Consider the following 22,431-nt stretch of genomic DNA (forward strand, 5'->3'; position numbering starts at 1 on the left):
AGAAAATTGGTAGGAAGTTTACCTAAGTTACGCTTTTCTTTACCTTTTCTTTAAGGATATTTACTTCAAAGATTATAGCAAAGAGAATCCCAATCCCAAAAGGGAAGGCATTTATGATTTTAATAGCAGCCAAAGCTTATTGTGTGGTATTCACAATTACCTTTATTTTTAAGGCTGTTATGACTAGTAAGCATTAAATGTTTTTCTTGCACACCCTAAGCACTTAAATGTTTGTTGAATTGGATTGGAAAAAGATTTATTGGAAACAACAGTTGGTTGTGCATACTATGAGATAGGAAAAAGCTGGGATTTACCAACAGGCCAAGGAGACTTTTTCTGCTTCTCCCTAGGAGTGGTCCTTTGTTGGGCTTTCTCCTCATCAGATCCTATTCTCAATCTTAATGTGTTATTGTTCTTATTGAGGACAGCACGAGGGGAAAGTTTAAGTGATTGATCTTTTTTGTTTTTTAATTTCTCTTGAAAGGTAACTCTTTATGTGCTTAGTGCTCTCCTAGCCCAATGCTTCCTTGTAGACATTGGCCTGGACGCATAGACCCCTTTACAGGGGTAGGGATGAATATAAATGAGTTTCTTCCTTTTTCCTTAGTTTTATTGGTAGGCCCGATGAGGGAAAATATAGGCTTCCTGAACAAAAGCCTCCGTATAGAGGTGTACTGGAGCCAGCTCTAACTGAAGAGCCAATTGTTAAATTTTCAACAGAAATAGGCAAACACTATAAAAAAGAGCATGATTTATTGTTTTGTTGATTGTCTAGACTTAATAAAGTGTTAATAATGCTGATTAAACTTAAAAGTGTGTCCTGCATACTGTTTTTATGTGTTTGTTTGTTTTCCTGGAGAGCCAGTTGTCAAATATTTGACCAGCACACCCTTGCCTCCCTGTGAGCTGCTCACCTTTTGTGGCTTGGCGAGGATTGTTAGTGGTTCTAGGTGGCTTCCCTCCGAAGTTGCAGCAGGGGTCGCTGTCCGCGGAGGGTGAGAGACCTGAAGACCGGACAGCGACGCTCTGCCCGGGGTGTACCTGGGCCCAGTTCACTCTCTGGCTGGCTGGCGCCGTTGCCCGGGAGAGGGCGCGGGGCGGCCCGCCGTTGCCGGGGCAACGACTGGCAACAAAAGGGGAGCAGGAGGAGGAAGAGGAAGAGGCTCGGAAGCCTGAGCGAGCCTGCGCTCGTGTTCCTGCTGCTGCTCCCCTCGGCTGCAGGGTGGCTTTCTCCCGAGCCCGGTCAGTGTCCGGCGGCTGTGGCGGCGGCGACTGGACCTTCCCCATCACTTCCCCCTCCCTTCTCCCTCCTCCTCCTCCTTCCTCCTGGTTCCCTGTGATCGCCGCTTGGCCTCCCTGCCCTCTCCCGGCTGTGGAGGCCAGGCCTTGCGAGGCCCAGCGCTTCCCTCCGGCCCACCTCAGCCCGGTCTGGCCCGCGCCGTTAGTGAAAGCGAGGGAGGCTTTTCTCCGACGGGCGGGGTGTCCGAAAGTCCGCCCTGGGGTTGGGAAACCAAGGTTAATGTAGTCCACCCTCCCATCCCGCCTACTACCAACCCCACCCACCTCACCCCAACCATCCCCCTGGAAATCTGGTCTTTGCCGGCCTGGGAGCCTGTTTGGCAGTTGGGGGAGGGAGAGTGTGCCTTTTTGAGAGGAAGATTGGGGTGGGGTCTCCTAGTGTTTTGGGGGTTCTGAGGGCATCCATGGGGCTCCTTGTGACAAGGTGTCCTTCTACCACCCTCCTTTGATGTAGAGCAGGAGTTCGTGGGGCTCGTGAATTTATCCCCCCTCAACTTTATTTTTCAATATAATTGGCTTCCTTTGTAATCCTGTGTATTTCGTTTTGTACATTTAAAAACAACATCCTGAGAAGGGTCCCTAGACTTCATTAGACTGCTAAAAGGGTCCATGATACCTAGAAAGCTAAAAAGACTTTGGACATAGAAACACCTCTCAATTTCGCCTCTTTAGGGGCAGAGCACTTTATCCAAATGGAAATAAATTGTGCTATTCCCAGTTAAGGGACAGGGAGGGATGTTGGCTGACTACGGGGATATTAGTGGCATGGTGACCAGTTCATGTTTAAAGTGGTCACTGCAAGTTTGTCTTTGTTCCTGTAAGTCCAGGAGATTAATGACTTTGACACAGTCCTTGAGTTTTCAGTCGTGTGTTTTAGGTGCTTATGTAGTTACGGATCTGTAGTATAGCGTGAACAGTCTTTTCTAATTACTGTTTAAGATAGACTCATTGGGAACCATGCCCAATCCAGAAAGTGAACAGTGTGGTGCAGTGAACAGGTCACTAGCAGCAGAATCAGAAGACTTGGTGTTTATATTCTGATTCTCTCACTTAAGGGGTATGTGTAAACTTCTGCAGGTTGCATTTTCTCCTCAGTAAAATAATAGGGCTTCTGGCCTTAGTGATTAGTGCAAAAGGGGAAGAGAAAAGAGAACTCCATGTTCATATCATTCCCTCCTGGTAAAAAAAAAAAAAAAATTGGTTATTCTCTTCTAAATAACCAACTTCGTTCAGACATGGGAGGCAGATATACTTCTGTGATTAAGTTACATGGACAAGGAGGTGCAGAGGAAAGAGCACTGACTGGACTTGGGAGTTAAAATACACAGTTCATTCATAAGAACGTGACTGAGTCAATTCTCTCGGAACCTTTCTTTCCTTATCTTGTAAAATGAAAGGGCTGAGAATAATAACTGCTAAGGTCCTTTCTAGACCTAAAATCTTTTACAATTATATGCATTTAATACTTTAAATTTTATCACTCCTATAAGAAAACATTTTCAGAAAGCAGTTTTTTGTAAGCTGCAATTTTTAGACAAAATGATTACATTTTGAAAACCCAAGGACACAGAAAGTAGAGAAGATTTAGAGATTATCACGCAAACCTGGTTAGTTCACAGGACATCTGAGATTACAGACTCCACCCTGGTAGTGAGCCACTCTGAACTGGATTGGTCCTTGAATGACCATTCTGATACAGCTTTCCAGAATCCAGAGTCATTTCCATACCACAAAAAAGCATCTAACTACAGTGTTTGAGTAAGCTGTGGATCAGTATTATTTTATTCAAATTCTTTTATACTGATTTCATTTATACCCCTTCTTTTGTGTGGCCTTGTTAATTTTATATGGCTAGGTTAGGTGAACTTTTATGGTCAAATTCTTGCTGAGATAATCATCCCTACTTTTTTTTTTTTAAACAAAAGCATCATTCAAACAATATTTTACTATTACATTTTATTATAGCAGTTTCACCAGCTGAAGTACAATGAAGAAGGGTTTAATTCAACTAACATAGGTCACAACCCTTGCCTTTGTGTATTTGAAGTTGTTGCTCAGTTGTTTTAGTCCACTCTGACTCTTCGTAACCCTATTTGGGGTATTCTTGGCAAAAGTACTGGAGTGGTTTGCCATTCCCTTCTCCAGCTTATTTTACAGATGAGGAAACTGAGGCAAACAGGGTTAAGTGACTTGCCCAGGGGTCACATAGCCATCCGTGTCAGAGGCCAGATTTGAACTCAGGAAGGTGAATCTTCCTGATTCCAGGTCCGGCACTCTATTCACTGCACCACTTATCTGTCATGTATTTATAATACATAATGTACTAGTATAATGTACATAGTATACTAATGTACTAGTATTTATGGTAGTGAATTTTTAATGAATTGTATAATTTTTTAAATGAATATGTATAGTTATTACCTCAGGTATTATGGGTATTCATAGATTTAAAAAAATAAATAATGAATCTTCCTAGTTACCCTGTTTACCTCTTTTGAGCACAGTGCACTTTTATTTTTTTTGGTGAGGCAGTCAGGGAAGTGACTTGACCATGGTCACATAGCTGATAACCGTCAAGTGTCTGAGGCCAAATTTGAACTGGGGTCCTCCTAACTGCAAGGCTGGAGCTCTATCCACTGCACCATCTAGCTGCCCTGACACAGTGCACTTTCTAATTAGGATCCAGTTTTCCATGTAATGTCCCAGAATTTTCTCGTTTTTTAGTATTTAACAAAGTTTCCCCCCCCATTATACTTTTTTTTAGTGTTCGATTCGAATAGTAATTCACATCTACAAGTTCTCAAAGCTTCAGATAGGTAGTGCAAGAATTATTATCCTTTGTTGGAAAGTTTGAGGCTCAAAGGTGAATTGACACGGCTAGTCAGTGTCAGAACATGGATATGATCTAAATCTAATTCCAGGGCTATTTCCATTAAATCAGACTCTCTTAAGGATGGAATGTTCATGACCTCTTTGAGGTATATATGTTTTATCTTTGGCTATTACTAGTGGATTGACTTTTGTTTGGAGATATTGCAGCCCAAGGGAGTTCTATTTTTGATGTTGTCGTTCTCTGGGGGCCTAAGTAACAGAGGGTTGTAAACAGCAGTGTTGGAAATGTTTTTTTTTTTGATGACTTATGGAAGTGCTGTTTCATAGTAGTATTATAGTAAACCTCAATATCACAAGTCATTGAAATTTCTGATATGTAATTGCCCAAAATTTTTTCATTTCACATGTCTGTGTAGGTAATTACTAACAACAACTCATTAAAGGGATGACTCACCTTTTGTGAGGACTATTCAGGCACCAGCCCCAGCCCATGGCTGATAATTGCTGATTTATTGGTGTTCTGTAAGCAGTAAATGTGTGGTGTTTGTAGAGATCATGGATTTGTTTATATTCTACCTATGAGTCTAGTCTTTTCTACTTAATTGTAAGTTCCTTATGGGTGAAGATTGTAGTGGTATCCTTTTTAAACTTAGAGGATTTACATGCTTATTGAATGAATGGGGGAAATGGCTTCAGTTTTACACATTAATAGTTAAACTACTGACTTCAAAATATTTCATTTGTTTCCATGTTAGTGATGCAACATTAGGATCTTCAGAATGTACAATTCTCCACATCATAAAAATGACATAGGACTGAGAAAATGATTTCTTATTTAGAATTCTTTTGAAATATAAACCTTATAGTTATGGATCTTGTTTTTATTCCTTATCTATTTTAAAGAGCTTACTGGTGCCTTTGATTGAATACGTAATCAGAAAATTTAGTAGAAGAGCTACAGTTGTCCAAACATGTATTTTATAGTCTTAATATTTTAAACCTCAAACCAGTCATTATTTAGACTGATGCACTGGCAAAATATTTTACTGTACTTAGTTATATAGAATTGGAAGGGATTTCATTGGTTATCTGGGCCAACTTTCTAGTTATGAAAGATACCTCTTCAACCCTTACAGGTGCCCTGAGAGGTGATCATCTAATTTCTGGTTGAATACTTCAAGTGATGAGGGATTCACTGTCTGACAAAGCACCCTGATTCATTTTTTTGACTCCTTTAGTTGTTATAAGGCTCTTTCTAGCTCCAGTTACCCTCCATATTAGTTTTACTCATTGGTCCTAGTTCTGCTTTCAGGAGCTCCATAGAACAAATCTAGTCCCTCATTTATGGATTACTTTATATTGCCTCTTTGCTTGTCTAATGAAAAGTGTTGGTTTTTTTCTGTAAGATGACAAGCTTTGTGACTAATATTTTGTTTTAAATAATTTATTTTTTGTAGTTATTTAGATATAGCTAGTTTAATTTACTATAATGGTGCCTTCTCTCCATTATAGGTGGTTACTGTACTTTGATGAAAAGATTTCTGACAATTGAGAAAAAAATAAATTTTTTGTCATTTTTATATACAGGATTCAAGCTGTTATGAAAACACAAATAAGAAGGATGTTTCACACACTAGGTATTAAAAATTAGGAAACTAATTCACTGGAATTTGTCATACCATGGAAGAAATACCAGTGAGAGTTGCAGTAAGAGTCAGACCTCTGCTTTGCAAAGAAATTCTTCATAATCACCAAGTATGTGTGAGACTGATTCCAAATACCCAGCAAATTATCATTGGGAAAGATCGCATCTTCACTTTTGATTTTGTGTTTGGCAAAAATTCAACCCAAGATGAGGTTTATAGTACCTGTATCAAACCTCTAGTTGCATCATTGATTGAGGGATATAATGCTACAGTTTTTGCCTATGGACAGACTGGATCTGGGAAAACATACACCATTGGAGGAGGCCACATAGGTAAGATCCTTAAGCTTCTTTACTTATATATGGTTATCTGGTTTACTACCAAGAAGCAAACTATGAAGTGAGACTAAAAGAAATAAGATAGGATATCATGAAGTTACTAACTTTGAAGGATTCATCTTGAATACTGAATTTGAATTTTTTTGTATGTGCTTTTTTTTGACTTTGGACGAAGGATGAGACTAATGATAATAAAAATAGCTCTCATTAAATAGCACTTGAAGATTTGTAGAGCAATTTACATTCTCCTAGGAGCTTGAAGACCTGTGTTTTAGTCTTTTATTTTTTGCCATTAACACATGGGGTGATCTTGGGCAAATTCTTTTTTTTTCTCTTAGGCCTAGGTTTCTTCATTTCTAAAATAAAGGGATTGGACTAAATGATCTCGAAAATCCCTTTCTACTTTGACATTCTGTAAAAGACTAACTGAAAAGAAGTTCAAATTAAAGGAGACAGGGGTGCTCTCATATCCTGATCTGCCCTTATTTATTTTGTTTCAAAAAAGTTTTTGTAATGATATCATCTATATTGCTAATAATGTATGTAAATATTTAAAGAATTAACTGAAATCGTTATTAGGAAGAGAACTAATTTGTGAATAAATCTACTTTAACTGTATTAAGAGATGTCATCAGGTTTGAGTTGAAGTCAGACCATAAAAACATGTAACTTCCTCAACAGTTGGCATAGCCAAATGCTGACTGTGTAAATTAGAGGATTCAGGGTAAAATCTTGTTAATCTTAGTCTCATAAAATATGAAATTTTCCTTTAAAACTCCCTGTCAGGCTTCTGGTTGAATACTTCAAGTGATGAGGAATTCACTATTTAATACCATGGAAAATTTTGCCTTGTTATCTGTTAGTAGGTATCATTTAAACTTTGTTTCCTTTGTCATTTAAAATAACAATTATGGATGGAAAGAAATTTCACTTTTTGTAAAATGGAAATAATAATGCTTGTGCAATCTGCCTCAAGCTACAAAAGACTAGAGGAAATAATATATAGAGAAACTTTGTAATTGTAAAGTGCCATATAAATGAGTAATTATCATCTACAATGCAGTATTTATCTTTCACTGACAGTTTTTATTGGAACTAGACTTTATTTAGTTGTTAGTACTTTATAGTCTAAATGCTAATCAGGGAGTAATGGGTTTTTAAATGCTCAGATATCTTTTTTTACAGATAATTTTGTGACTTTTAATATTTAATCAGAAACAAGTCTAAAGAGAGATAATACAGCAACATTATAGTGCATGTAAATTTCCTCAGTTGCTAGATACCCTGATGGTATTTTAAACATTGACTGCCCTACAGTCAGACCTTTCCTGCCTATAAAAATTCTAGTTTTAAAAAAGGAAGGATCATAGAATAATAGAATTTGGAACTAGAATAGAACTTAGAAGTAGTATGGTAACATTGGGAGGACAGTGGACTTTGGGCTAGAAGATCTAGATTAGAGTTCTTGGTCTGTCACTTAACCTTGCATAGCTGTTGGCAAGTCAGGTATAATCTGTGAACCTCAGTTTCTCATTTGTTAAAAATGAGGATGATAATGTTCATATTACCAACCTCGCACGTGTGCTACAAAGAAAATGCAAATAGAAAAGTATCCGGTGGTGTATTACCACAATCTAATTCAAATGATTGGAGAACTTAAACATCATTTTTTTAAAAAAAGAGCACCATATTATATTCTTCTTAAAATGTAAATAATTTGTGTATGGCCTGTAATCTTTTCTCTGGGTTGGTGTTGTTTAATTAAAAAAAAAAAAAAGGAAGTTTCCCAATTGAGCCTACTTTTCCCTGGACCAGGGGTGGGGAACCTGTGGCCTTGAGGCTACGTGTGGCCTTCTAGGTCCTTGGGTGTGACCATTTGACTGAGTCCAAGTTTTACAGAACAAGTCCTTTTATTAAGGGGATTTGTTCTGTGAAGTTTGGATTCAGTCAAAGGGCTGCCCTTGACTTGGACTTTATATGTACTTGTGGGAGAGTGTCACAGACTTTTTTTTTTGGTGGGAGAGGGTATGTTTTGTACCAACTGTTTATTTTACTGTTCACTTACCTTATATTTACCTTAGTAAATATATCAAAGCCTTGAATAATGTGAGTTTGAATAATATATCATTCAATTTTAGGCAAATTATAAAATGATACTGGGTTGTATTTAATGTGAGCCAAAATCCAACTAATGGAATACAGAGGTTTTAACACACTGTGTCATCAGTTTGCACATGTGGATGTGATTTGCTGCTGTGTACCATATGCCCAATAAGTTAAATTTATTTTTTAAAAGAACCTATAACAAAAGGAAGAATACTTCACATGGATACACTGCTAGTGCAAAAAAAAAGCTTGTTAATGCTTTAGAACAAAAATTTGTTGTAATTAAATGACAGAAATATAGTCATAGTAACTTTAGTATTAGATATTGGAATGCCTGAATCTGTGGTACAGAATATTGCAAAATGCCCAGGCCAAATTAAAGAAAAAGGCAAAATTGCATCTGACTTTTGTGCAAACAGCTCTAACAAATAGAAGTGTTGTAGTGATAAAACATCTTTTAACCATATAGATTGAAGATTACAGTAAAAAATGCATTTCTCAGCAGAGCAGCCATTGAGACAAAATCTTCAAGTTTATTTAAGACAGTAACAGAAAATGGAAAATGGAGTGGATGGTGAAGAAACTTTTACTGGAAGTGTTGGTCAGTTGCTTGAGTTTAATTGCATAATGTTGAAATTACTGAAAGGAGGCCAGTGCAGATAAGAATGCCACATCTAAATAGCCTCATTGAAGAAAGTCATTGAAGAATGTGGATGATGCACTGATCAACATGTTTTTAATGTGGATGAAATAGGTGTATTTGGAAAAGGATGTATTTCTAAGAACTTGTATTTCTTAGAAAGAAAAACTTAATCTGTGTTTAAAGTGCCTAAGAATTGACCAGCACTTTTATTGAGAGGTAACAAAGAAAGGATTTTAAATTAAAGCCAGCACTTATTTATTGGTCCCAAACTTCTTGCACTCTGAGAGACTACAACTCTAAGTCCCTTCCAGCTCTTTGGTGGTCAAATAAGAAAGCATTCGTGGAAGCTGAGATAGTGGAATAGCAGGAAGAACTGCAGGGAGCTCCATCCTCACCACCCTTTCCACCTCCCCCCCTAAAAAATGACCCTGCTCCAAATAGAGCTAGAAAATGCATCACACTGAGATGGAGAAATTCAAGAAAAAGTCACAGTGTGTCATTTGTCCAGCCCAGTTTGTCATAGGGAGGCAGAGAAGTCTGTAGACTGTCTAGGGACAGGACGTGGAATGAAGTATATCATACATAGAACACTCAGTTGTCCAGAGAGAGGCTGTGCACCACAGAGGTCCCAGAACCATACCAGAGCACTGAATGCATGGTTTGGGATGGGTCACATATCTCAGATGAGTTGAGATGGGGTTCTGTGTTGTGTGTCTAAGGTTGCAAGACTTAGGCAAGTTAGTCGCTAGTGGTGTAGCATCTAACCCAGTCTGAAGCTTGCAGAGGGATAACCAGGGTAGCAATCCCAAATCAAAGGGGAGCCTTCAGTTCTGGCAATCTGAACTGGCAGAGCCTCCCAAATGGCTCATGTGGGCAGAGTCCTGCAGCAGTATATTCTTGCTCAGATTCAAACCCAGTTCAGGAACTTGCAGAGCTCAGTCCACAGGGGCAGTAATCAAACTGCCTTTCATGAGACCACTTTGAGTACACTGAAAGTTTTTCAGTCTCCAGCCTGTCCCTGAAATCCTAGAATAACACAAAACTTCAAGAAAGCAGCAACAGGAGCAGTCCAGACCTCTCCAGAAGTGTGCAGAGCCCAGTCCTAAGACCAAATCTGAAGTCAGGAAGTAGTCCAGAAGAATGAGCAAATAAAAAAAAGAATCCCACCATGAAGAATTATTGTGTTGACAGGAACACTCAAGATATAAACCTCAGAAGAGAAGGACTTCAAAAAATTTACAAACAAAGCCTCAGAGAAAAACACAGTTTGGGCACAAACAGAACAAGAATTCCTGGAAGAGATAAAACAAGAATTAAAAATGTTTTTATAAGTGAAATGAGTGTGCTTGCTTAAGGAAAAAAATGGAAAATAAGTTAGCTCTATGGAAGAACCAGATGGAAAGGGAATTAACAGCTTGGCATGAAAAATATAAAACTCTGCGTCATCTACACACTCCCTGAAAATTCAGATGGATCAGATACAAGCCAATGATTTTTTGAGACCACAGGAAATATTAAAACACAGTAAAAAAACTGAAAAAATAGAGGAATATATCTAAGTTATCTCATAGTAGAAACAACTGACTTGGGTAACAGATATGGAAGAAAAAAAATTAAGCATCACTGGATTACCTGAATACCATAACAAAAAATAAAAAAACCTAGAACATGATATTTCAAGAAATAATAATGATGATGACAGTAATAATAATAATAGCATTTATGTGCCTGGTATCATGCTAAGCACTTTACAAGTATCTCATTTGATCCTCTCAACAACTGTGGGAGGTAAGCGCTATTATTATCCCCATTTTACAGATGAGGAAACTGAGACAAAAGAGGTTAAGTGATTTGCCAAAGGTCACCCAGCTAGTGTCTGAGGCTTGATTTTAATTCATATCTTCCTGACTCTAGGACCAACCCTCTATCCATCGTACCATCTAGCAGCAGAAAATTACCTAGATATTTTGGAACCAGAAGGCATAGTGCAAACAGAATCCACCTATGGCTTGCTAAAAGAAACTCCAAAATGAAAAGTCTCAGGAACATCATAATCAGAATCCAGAGCTTTCAGGTCAAAGATAAAATGCTGCAAGCATCAAGAAAGAATGAATTCATATACTGAGTAGCCATAGTCAGGATCACACATGATTTAGAGCCATCACGAGAGAAACAGAGAACTTGAAATATGATATTCTACAAGACAAAGGATGTGTGTTTACAGCCAATAATAATTTATCTAGCAAAACTGAGTATTGTGCTACATGGGAAAAAAAATGGATCTTTAATGAAATAGAGAACTTCCTAGCATTCTTGATAAAAAAAACCAGAACTGTGGTGCTTTGAAGTTCAAACATAAGAATTAAGAGGAACAGAACAAGGTAAACACAAATGAACGATCATAAGGGACCAAACAAGGACCAACTACATCTGCTAGACTATGTGTAAAGATTTAATGAAGTTCCAGAGGCTGTGCAATAACTACCTGCCTTTACTTCTGTCTAATATATGGTTCTTCAGAAAATCTTTTGTTTGGGTATATATCTACATTATTCTCTTTAGGCAGCTCCCCCACTTACACCTCATCAGAATTATTTCTCTTTGTGTTTTCATAATAAAATTTTCAAGAACTCACTCCTGTTGGACAGACTTTCCCTGTAGCATATTAGGCAATGTGATCCAAACTACTATTTCTCTGAAATCTAGGACATGCCATCCTAAGCCTATCTTTTCTCTTCTCTGTGATAAAAGTCCAAGGGTCCTGTCATTTCTCCTTTGTCAACCATTTCTTCTATACTGACCAATATTGGTTCTAGATTAATATTTGCCTTGTCACTTTCTTCACCCTCTGAGAGGCTATCACTGCCCTATTACGTGTCTTAGTAGGAATCCTTAATTGTTTGCTTCTGTCTCCTCAGATGTTCTGTGGTAGTGGTGTCAAACTCAAAAACAGTGGCCTTTAAATTGTACATAAGGATCCCAACAGGCTGCATATTGACTTAGAAAACCACTAGTATTATCTATGTTTTGTTGTATTTTTGTTTATTTATGTTTGTTTATTTTATTTCTTTTGTTAAGTATTTCACAATTACATCTTAATCTGGTTCGGGCAGCACTGGAGAGACCTGTGAGTTGCATACCATAGGCGAGCTGACACTTCCTCTGTTCTTCGGTGTTTTCCCACAGCAATATTGCTTCAGTTTCTTCCTCCATTTAGCTTTCCCTAAGTGCTAGGTTCCCCTTTGCTATCTCCTTTATTTAGGGATCTTTTCACATGAGTATTTTTTTTTTTGCTTTTTTCGTGAGGCAGTTGGGGTTAAGTGACTTGCACAGGGTCACACAGCTAGTAAATATCAAGTGTCTGAGATTGGATTTGAACTCAGGTCCTCCTGACTCCAAGGCCAGAGCTCTATCCACTTCACCACCTAGCTGCCCCCACATGAGTATTCATTATTGATATACAGCACTACTTTGCTTCAGGTATACTACCTTCCCCTTCATTATTTTCCTTTTCAGTATATTATAATCTTCTAGTCAGGAGACACATTCTGCTAGATATATTTGAAACTTACTTATGAGGTCAGTTTTTCTTTTTCTTAGCATTAAAAGGTCAAGTTCACCATATAGCCCACATATTGTATATATGTTGGCACATCCAAAGTCATCGGTTTGATTATTGACTCCTTCTTTGGATTTGGTTTCCTGTAGATCACTGGGCATTTCTACTGTTCCACCACTTTCTTTGTTACCTGATGGTCTCTCTAATATTTAACTTGGTGGATATTCATAAACTGTTTTCTTGCTTCCCTCTTTATTCTATTCAGAGCACTCTGAACCAAATTGTAAGAGTTCTTAAAATTTGTTTTTGTTGTCCCTTGGTAGGTGCACTCCTTCCCTGGCCAAAAGCCTTTTATTGCAAGCCACGATTGAGAAATTCAAATTCTGTCTGAAACATAACATAAATTCTCCTCCAACCCAAAGCATCTGCCTTTAATTGGCATGAGTGATGAAAACCTTGAGACTGTTCATTGTGATCTCATTATTCCCTTCAGTTCATTATCCATTTGCCTCTATATCTCTTTCCGTATTTTTCTTTCTATTTAATTGTAAGGTGTCAACTCTTCTGGTTCTACTTTCCTTGCTCTGCCTTACTTCATATGACTTTTTTCAAATGTTACATGCTGTAATATTTTTCACATTTATAACTTCTTTGCATAATCTCTTAAAGAACAAATTATGGCAAAATAATAGCTATAGTTTTTTTTTTTAACTATAAATAGTTTGTAGATTATCCCTTTAATAAAAGTAAAGAATTCTGGGTACTTAGGTAAATTTGTTTTTTAATTTTTTTAAGATTTGTTTTTTAAGATTTGATTTAGCAACTATTATACAACTCTGAAATTCAGGTCTTTATTTTGAGTTTGAATGAATAATAAATTATATTTTGCAAGGTTAGAGAATGTATGGAATATTCTTGTTAAGCAAATATTCTTATAAACAGAAAATTTATAGCCAACAACATAATGTATGAACTAAACCAGAATGTATGGACCACCTCTATTTTTTGCTATTTAATGCTTTCTTGGACACCAGGTCAGAAAGTAGGGTTATTTTTTCTGGCAACTTGTTAGTATAGAGTAGGCTCATACAGATTAGCTTGCAACCACCATTTTCGTCCATTAGATGGCCACCCTGCATTATTTATAAGGAAAATTCATCCATTATTACTTATTTTCCCTGTGACTATAAACTGAAGGATGAGTGTAACTAATAATTTTGAAACAAATACAAAAGAAGAAATCTTGCAAGTTAGAAGTGAAATATAGAAAATTGAAAATAAAGATAATATTGATAAGGTAAAAGTTTTGTTTTTTTAAAGACTTACCAAAATCTGATTAAGAGAGAAAGGTAATAAACAAGGTTGGGCAACTAGATGTTGTAGTGGATTGAGTGCTGGGCCTGGAGTCAGGAAGACTCATCTTCCTGAGTTCAGATCTGTCTTCAGACACTTACTAACTGTGTGACCATGGGCAAGTCACTTAACCCTGTTTGCCTCCGTTTCTTCATCTGTAAAATGAGCTAGTGAAGGAAATGGCAAACCATTCCAGTGTCTTTGCCAAGAAAACCCTAAATGGGGTCACAGAGAGTTGAACACAATGAAAAATGACTGAACAAGACAAGAAAGAACAAGGTTAATTCATAACAAGTGCAGAAGAAATAAAGAGAATTATCCAAACCTATCAAATATGGTTATATGCCTGAGAAACTGAGAATTAAAAGTAAATGGATGAATTTCTACAAAAAAAAAATAAACTTAATTAAGTTCAGAAAACAGATTTTCAAACCACCCAATTTAAGAAAAAGAAATTGAATAACCCATAAATGAACTTTCAAAGAAAAAACCCTTGGGCCTGATGGTTTTAAAAGTGAATTCTATCAAACATTTAAAGAATAATTAAAGCAAAAAAAAATTCTCCAAATATAGAAAAGGATGGCACTCAAACAAACACCTTTTATGAGAAAAATGTGATCCTAATACACAAACCAAAGAGAGAAAAGAGCAAAAACCTTAGATTAATATTAGTAATGAATATTGATACAAATATTTTAAGTAAAATGATTAAAAGGATACTACAGTGCATAGTGAAAATTCACAAATTGGATTCACATCAGAGGTACAAGAATATAATTCAACATGAAGACAATTAGTCTTGTCATACCTACAACAAAAACAAGATCAATTCAATAGATGGAGAAAAAAAAACTTTGATAACCAAATACTGTATTCATATGTTTAAAACCTTAAAAAAAAAAAAGCATGGGCATTGAAGGGAGCCTCTTAAATATATCCCAGCTATCACTGGTGTAACGTACAAACGGCTGACTTTGAAATCAAGAAGATCTGGGTCCGAGTTGTGCATCTGACCCTACTTGTCTGTATGATGTTAGGCAAGTCACTTTAATCTTGTACTCTAGGTAACTATATGATGTGCTTAAACTGCATTGGTAAAGAGAGTTTCGTTGGGCAAGTTCCCTATACCAACAAACTAACAAATTAAACCCCTGTCTCTATCTAAAACCAACAATTAGTATTTGGATTTTTTGTTTGTTTTTGCAATTGAGAAATGCTAATTTTCCCAGTACAAATGGGGTGAAACAAAGATGTGTCTACTTCCCGCTATCATTTGACATAGTTCTAAAAATACTGGTTATTACAGAACAAAAAACACAAAGTATGAGCAGCAGCAAATGTGAGACAAAATTCTCCCTATTTGCAGACATTATGGGGCATCTATGAGAAAATAGCAAAGAAATTAGTCAAGCTGGTTAATAGCTTCAGTAAAGTGGCAGATACGAAATAATCTATATTTCTATATAATAAATGACTACAAATTGGCTTTAGCATAGGAGAGATGTTTGAAAAAAACAGATTGGATGTTGGGGGGAGGGATGGTGATGAGTGAGGAATTGAGGATGACACCTAGGTTGCAAGCCTGGGTGACTGGGAGGATTATAGTCCCTTCTATAATAATGGTAAAGTTAGGAAGAAGGGAGGGTTTTGTTGAGTTTAAGGTGACTATAGGACATTCTAGTTCAAGATGTTCAGTCTGCAGTTGTAGATGTCAGACTGGAAGTCAGGAGACCTGAGAGAGGTTAGGGCTAGACAAATCAATTGTTGTTTAAGTGTTGTGTTGTTTCTTAACTTTTACTAAGTCCATTTTGTCTTCCAACTAGACTGTAGGCCCTTAGACTTCTTGCTGTTCTCTATAATGCCTTGTACAAAGTAGAAGTTAAGTCAGTTTTAAAAAATTTTACATTTAATATAGTTATATTGGAAAGGTAGAATTGATAAACAGTGGAGGTTATGAAATACTAGATAAATCACCTTTCAGTATTTTTAATACTGATGCATATATTAAAGCACATAAAACTTCAAAGATCTGATTTTTTAAAAATTGATAAATTGATTTTTGAAGAAGTTTTTAGTATTTTGATGGGTCTGTGCTCTTACTCTACCTAGCCCACATCTCTCTATCTTGCCTACAAGGGTTGCGTAAGAGACTGTCAAAAGAGTTACCAAAATGTAAGTAAAGATGAATTCATAATTTCCTTTGTCTTCTAGTCTTAGATATTTTGATGGCTCTGTGCTTTCATCAATTTAAATACCATCTCTCCTGATGTAGATCACAGCCTGAACAGCTACACTGTTTCATGCTGTGTGACTCTTGTTCATGTCTTCCCATGCATACTCTATGGGGATTCACCTTACATGCCGGGGACCTTCCTTTAAATCCTTTCAAGTTGTGAAGCCTCCAGTGGAATACATGGGCTGAACATTGTTAGCCTTCTCTTTTATCACATGATGGTCCTATTGTCTTTTCTGGATGTACATGTTTCCAAAGACATCCTTATGCTGCTTTTCCTTTGCATTTCTTTGTTGGTAATATGTCACAGCCTACCCATGTCTACCGTATAGCTGTCTTCATAAATGAAATTTATGGTAGCATCCTCTTTTTCTACATTTTCAGCATCAGTTGCGGAGGATAAAAAAGGTATCATTCCACGTGCCATCCAAGACCTATTTCAAAGCATTTCTGAAAATAGCAGCATTGATTTTAACATAAAAGTATCTTACATAGAAGTCTATAAGGAAGACCTCCGAGATCTGCTAGAATTGGAAACATCAATTAAAGATTTACACATCAGAGAAGATGAGAAAGGAAACACAGGTAAAGAAACCTACTTTAGTGAATTTGATCAGTATGTTAATTAATAATCCTTAAAAGTTTTATCCCTAGCTGTGTTTCACTTCTTAAAAAAAAAAAAAAGAAATGGGGGCAGCTAGGTGGTGTGGTGGATAGAGCACTGGCCCTGAAGTTAGGAGGACCTGAGTTCAAATGTGACCTCAGACCAAACACTTGACACTTACTAGCTGTGTGACCCTGGGCAAGTCACTTAAACCCAACTGCCTAAGCAAAAACCCTAATTGCAAAATATTCTTGCCTTTCCTTAAAAGACAAATAGTTTATGAATTACTAGTAGACTTTATGATAAACCATGTAGATAAGAAAACAGAAGCTTAGAATAGTTATTAAAATAATTTATTTTGTACCTACTCAGTTGTTGTAGTTTCACTCAGGGCTGCACCTAAGTGATATTCATAGCAGAAATATAAAGGAGACAGTGTATATTTTGGTACTTTGTTATCCTTCACTCTTACAACACTACTGACTCACCTTCTTTCTTAGTCACACATGTCATTGATAATTCTTTGTCATTTTTTTGTGCACAGATAATTAATGGTAACATGCTATATAGCCTGTTTACATTCACTGTCCCTCTCCCTTGTCCTTTGGGTCACTTTCAATTGTGATTATTTCAAGATCAAGGTTTTTCTACCTTCACAGCTGTGATGACACATGACATGTCACATGTGATGACATCAGCAGGAGAAGGTTGGCATTAAAGAGGAGGATATTTGTGCTTGGGATCCTGAAAAACTGTTTATAGTTTCCCAAATGCAGTCCAGTTTTCTGTCTTTCTCCTGTTTGGTTCTGGACTAAACATCCACAGTACTACCTATCCCAGAAAATATATACTGGTAGATTAAAACCAAGTTGTTAAAGCTTAGAAACTAAAAAAAGCAATATTGGAGGACTGTAATATTCTTGACAGAAATTACTGCTGTATTCAGAAGGTCTGGGTTATGGTCTAGACACTATCACTTATTACTTGTGATCTTAGATAAGTTCCTTCCCCATTTGGGGTTTCAGTTTTCTGCCCTATAAAATGGAGAGTCCCTGAGGGATTGTGATTTTTTTGATTCTTTATTTTATCTATTAGTTTTGTTTTCCCAGAGCACAAAGTGAGAACTCAAGAAAAGTATGGTAGTTAATGGATTATCAGACTAATTTTAGGGCCTCTGTATGACAGGAAGGCAGGCTAAGAGAGTGTGCTGACGAAAAGAAAAGTGGCACAATCTTTAGTGGCTCTTAGTGCGCCTATGGAGAATGAATGGAAACTTCCTCACTTGCCATCTGTGATTCTCAGCCTACCTTCCCAGGCTTATTTCATATTAGTCCCCAGCACCAGCTCTAGTCCTGTTTGGCTGGATGTCATTGTATTCCTTTCTGTAGGCTGCCCCTGTCTAGTGAATGGCCTTTTCCCTCATCTCCAACATTTAAGCCTTTTCCTTTAAATTTTTTTTTTTATTGTAAACCTAACAATCAACAAACACAAATGTTTTAGTAAACAAAAATGAACAAGAAAGGGGATTGTAAAAGAAATTTAAAATTTCTGTTAGACAGTTTTGGTTTTGTAAGTTTATTATTATTATTATTATTTTATCAATATACTAAAAAAAAGTCTGATCTTTGCTTGTGTGTCTTTCTGCCCTTCTTTTTGTTTTCTTCTCTGCATCTACAAGGAAATGTTTTACTGAAGCTTTTTTCATGTCTATCTTTATCTAGTAATTTACCACCTTTCAGCCATCTCTTAGTAGACCTCTCTTATAACAAATATTTGTAGTCCAACAAAACAAATCATTACATTAACCAAGTCAGAGAATGTATATCTCATTCTGCATATATGGTCTGTCACCTCTTTGCCAAGAGACAGAAAATAGGTTTCATCATGAGTCTTTTGAAGTTACTGTGGTATGCTGCTTTGAGTAGAGGTTAGAGTTCTTTCAGTTTCCTTTTACATTATCATTGATATTGGAGCTTAAATTGTTCACTTACATTTTTCTAATTTCATTTTTCATCAATTTATAAGATTCCATTACATTCATGTGCTTATTGTCCTGTTACAACTACTCCCAAAAGTTGCTGTTTTCCTTTTTTTGCTGTATTTGCCAATCTGTTGGATATGAGGTGGAACTTCAGTTTTAACTTATATTTCTCTTGTCATTAGTGATTTGGAGAATTTTTTTATATGATTGTTAATAGTTTTACATTTCTTTATTTGAGAACTGTTCATCCATATCCTCATGTAGGTATCAATTCTCTGTATAACTTGGATAGTAGACTTTTATGGGAGATTTTTTTTGGTGAACGTTTTCTCTAAGTTAACTATTTACGTTCTAATTCTAATTGCAATAATAATGCTTGTTTAAGAGCTTTTCCGTATTACATAATTGAAATTATCCAATTTATCATTTAGGATCACCTAATTCCTTATTTTCATTTGTTCTTTATGACATTTCTCACATATATCTTTTTCTTTCCACTCACACAGCCACCACCTTAGTTCATACCCTCAGCACTTCTCACTTGGACCATTGCAGTAGCTTTCTAATCTAATTAGTGTCCCAGCTGCAAGTCTCTCCTGACGCCAATCCATCCTTTATTCAACTGCCAGTGACTATTCCTAAAGGGTAGGTCTGACCACATCATATTCAGCTTCCTCTTCGCTTCCTCACCCCCAGTAAACTAGAATCACTCCCTGTTACTTCTAGGATCAAATATAATATAACTATAATATCCTTTAACTAACAGACAAATAAAGCCCTTCTCAACCTGTCCTCTTCCTATATTTCAGCCTTCTTAGACTTTATTACCCATGATCCAGATACAGTGGCCTGTTGTATATTCCTTGAGCAGGATACTCTTTCCTTCTGTTTCCATACATATTTTAAAAAATTAGTTTATTGTAGGGGCAGCTAGGTGGCACAGTGGATAGAGCACCAGCCCTGGAGTCAGGAGGACCTGAGTTCAAATGTGGCCTCAGACACATAACACTTACTAGCTGTGTGACCCTGGGCAAGTCACTTAACCCCATTGCCTAGCAAAAACAAAACAAAAAAATTAATTTATTTTAAACTTAAATACTAAAACTTAAATATACAATAAGAAAAGAAAAGAAATATATAAACTTAAATATTGAAACTTAAATACAAAATAAGAAAAGGAAAAAGAAGCATTGCCATGTGTACAACCGAACGTAAAAGAGGATTCAAAATATACAACAATAAATGTCCATTTTAAGAAAGCCTATATAATAAATACTGTACATTATGTTCAGAACTGTCCATTTTTTCTTTGCTTCCTTGTAAGTTTTCTTTTGTTCTTTTGTTCTCTGCTGTTCACTTTTTACTTTGTTCTTTTTTTCTCTCTTCCTTCCTTCCTTCCTTCCTTCCCCCAAGAAGGCTACATTTAAGCACAGATACACATACATAAACAAATATACACACATACACACACACATATACAAAATACATGTATACACACAAAGGTATAAACATACATATACATACACACATACATAGGCTTAGATATCTGTAATACTCATATAGACATATACATTCATATCCATCTATGTAAGGCTGTACTATACTTATTTATCCTCTCTTTCTCTGAGGATGGATAACCTCTTCCTTCATGAGTCCAAGTCTTTTCTAGATTTTCCACCAGCTCATCATTTCCTGCACCATGGCAATATTTCAGCCTACTGTCTAGTTACTTTAAATAGTCCAAAACAATATCTCTCCTGTGCCAGGGTGGCATCTTTTAGTTTACCTGGCTTCCTTTAAGACTTAGTTCAAATCCCACCTTCTACAGCAGGCCTTTGACAGTTCCTCCAGCTAGTAGTGCCTTCCTCTCTGAGATTACTTTCCATCTACTCTATATATATCTTGTGTACCTAGTGATTTATATGTTCTCTCCTTTTACCTTTCTTTGTGTTTTCAGATCTGAGCACAGTGCTTGGAACATAGTTAAGCCCTAAATAAATGCTTATTGATTGACAGCCCCTTAGCCGTAGTTGTAAAAGGCATATTATTTCTTTCTTCTTTATTTTTTATATGAACTTGAATATTTAGGCTTTGCATCCATTTGGAGTTTATTGTGGTACATGATGTAAAATGTGGATTTAAGTCTAATTTCTACCTGACCACTTTACAGTTTTCTTAGCAATTTTTGTGAGATAAGAATTCCTTAATCCAGTAGTTGATATCTTTGGGTTTTTTTTTTTTAACCTGACACTGCTACTATATTTGATTATTTCTAGATTCTGTTTTCATAATTTATTCAATTCATCAACTTTTCTAGATTCTGTTTTCATAATTTATTCAATTCATCAACTTTTCTACTTTTTAACAAGTACCAAATTATTTTGATGATTATTCCTTTATGATATAGTTTAAGATCTGGTAGTACTAGTTTCCCTTCATTTATACTTTTAAAAATTGTTTCAATTGAGATTCTTGACCTTTTGCTCTTCCCACTGAATTTTGTTCTTATGTTGTCTAGTTCTGTAAGGTAGAACTAGAACCAAATTAAAATAGTTTGGGTCATTTCTGATTTTATTCTATGTGTTACCAGATGGTGGCACCAACTGGTAGCATTTGGTGGTTTAAGGTAGAAGGTAAAAGGAAGAGTTAGTCTCTTCTTTTCCTTTGGAGTATGATCATAGTAATTCTTCCCAAACCATACCTTGGTAATTTGGCATGGCACTAAATATGTAAAGAAAAAAATTTAGGTAGTTTAATTATTTATGTTGATATGGCCCAACCTTAAAGAATTAATATTTCTCTAAGTATTTAATTCTTCCTTTATTTCTATAAAGTGTCTTGTAGTTTTATTTATTCTCTTCTTTCAGAGTTTTTGTGTCTCCTCTCTTTCTTGGTTCTTTTCCTGTCTGACTTCCCCTTCTCAATCTTGTTTGCTAGATCTTTTTTTGTGTCTTGTTTGCTCCCTGGATGTCCATCTACCAGTGCTCTGTCATGGATCCTTTTTTCTTTTTTCTCTGCACTTTCTTTCAGTGAATCCTATCAGTGCTCACAGGGTCAATGGTCATTTCTCTATAGGTTTCTCTCAGATCTGGCCTTATCTTTCTCATGAGTTCTAGTCCCACTGCCCTGTAGGCATCTCAAACTCAACATGTCCAAAATAGAACTCATTGTCTTTCCCTGAAAGCTCTTCTGTCATCTGAACTTTGAGGAACCATCATCTTTCTAGTTACTCAGGTTCGCAACTCATCTCTTTCTTGCTTATTCCATATATCAAGTCAGTTTTCAAATCTTGTAATTTCTTTCTCTGCAGTAATGTTTACATATGTCCTCTCTCTCCATTCACACAGCAGCCATCCTAGTTCAGACTTTCATTGCCTCCCGCTTGAACAATGAAAATAGTCTTCTAGCTATTTCACACATAGGGAGATTGATCTCCCTGCCTCAAGTCTCTCCCCAACTTCACTTCACTCTCCACTTACCTGTAGAAGGAATTTTCCTGAAGTATAGGTCTGTTCACGTCACCACCTATTCAACAAACTCTAGTTGTTTCCTCTTGCTTCCTGGTCAAATATAGAATCTTCTTTTCCTCATTTTAAAGCTGTTCACAACCTGGCCCTTTCTTGCCTTTTTCCATCATCTTATATTCTGCTCCCCTTCACATACTCTGTGATCCTGCCATACAATTCCCTTGTTCCTCACACAAGAGATTTCATCTTCCATAGCCATGCCTTTGCATTGGTTGTTCTCCATGCTTGGAATGCTATCCTTCCTAACCTGACCCTTGGAATGCCTGATCTGGCTTCTTTAAGACTCAGCCTAAGTGCTATCTACTCCAGG

The 22,431-nt window shown here is 36.5% G+C and overlaps 1 protein-coding gene across 4 annotated transcripts in view; it reads left to right on the forward strand.

The window, feature by feature from the left end:
- The first annotated feature begins 1,141 nt into the window (after window positions 1–1,141).
- Window positions 1,142–22,431, forward strand: part of LOC114026052 (kinesin-like protein KIF27) — a 107,548-nt gene continuing 86,258 nt past the window's right edge. The window contains exons 1-4 of one of the 4 annotated variants that reach the window (XM_027839664.1): window positions 1,142–1,242; window positions 5,719–6,109; window positions 15,886–15,948; window positions 16,394–16,594. In XM_027839664.1, the coding sequence (XP_027695465.1) occupies window positions 5,812–6,109; window positions 15,886–15,948; window positions 16,394–16,594 (562 nt within the window). In that variant the 5' untranslated portion in view covers window positions 1,142–1,242; window positions 5,719–5,811. Of the gene's footprint in view, window positions 1,243–5,718; window positions 6,110–15,885; window positions 15,949–16,393; window positions 16,595–22,431 lie in introns of those variants that run through there. The other 3 variants (XM_027839665.1, XM_027839667.1, XM_027839666.1) reach the window with 3 other exon arrangements.

Source organism: Vombatus ursinus, unplaced genomic scaffold (assembly GCF_900497805.2).
Source record: "Vombatus ursinus unplaced genomic scaffold, bare-nosed wombat genome assembly UNPS02014832.1, whole genome shotgun sequence".
Taxonomy (NCBI): Eukaryota; Metazoa; Chordata; class Mammalia; order Diprotodontia; family Vombatidae; genus Vombatus; species Vombatus ursinus.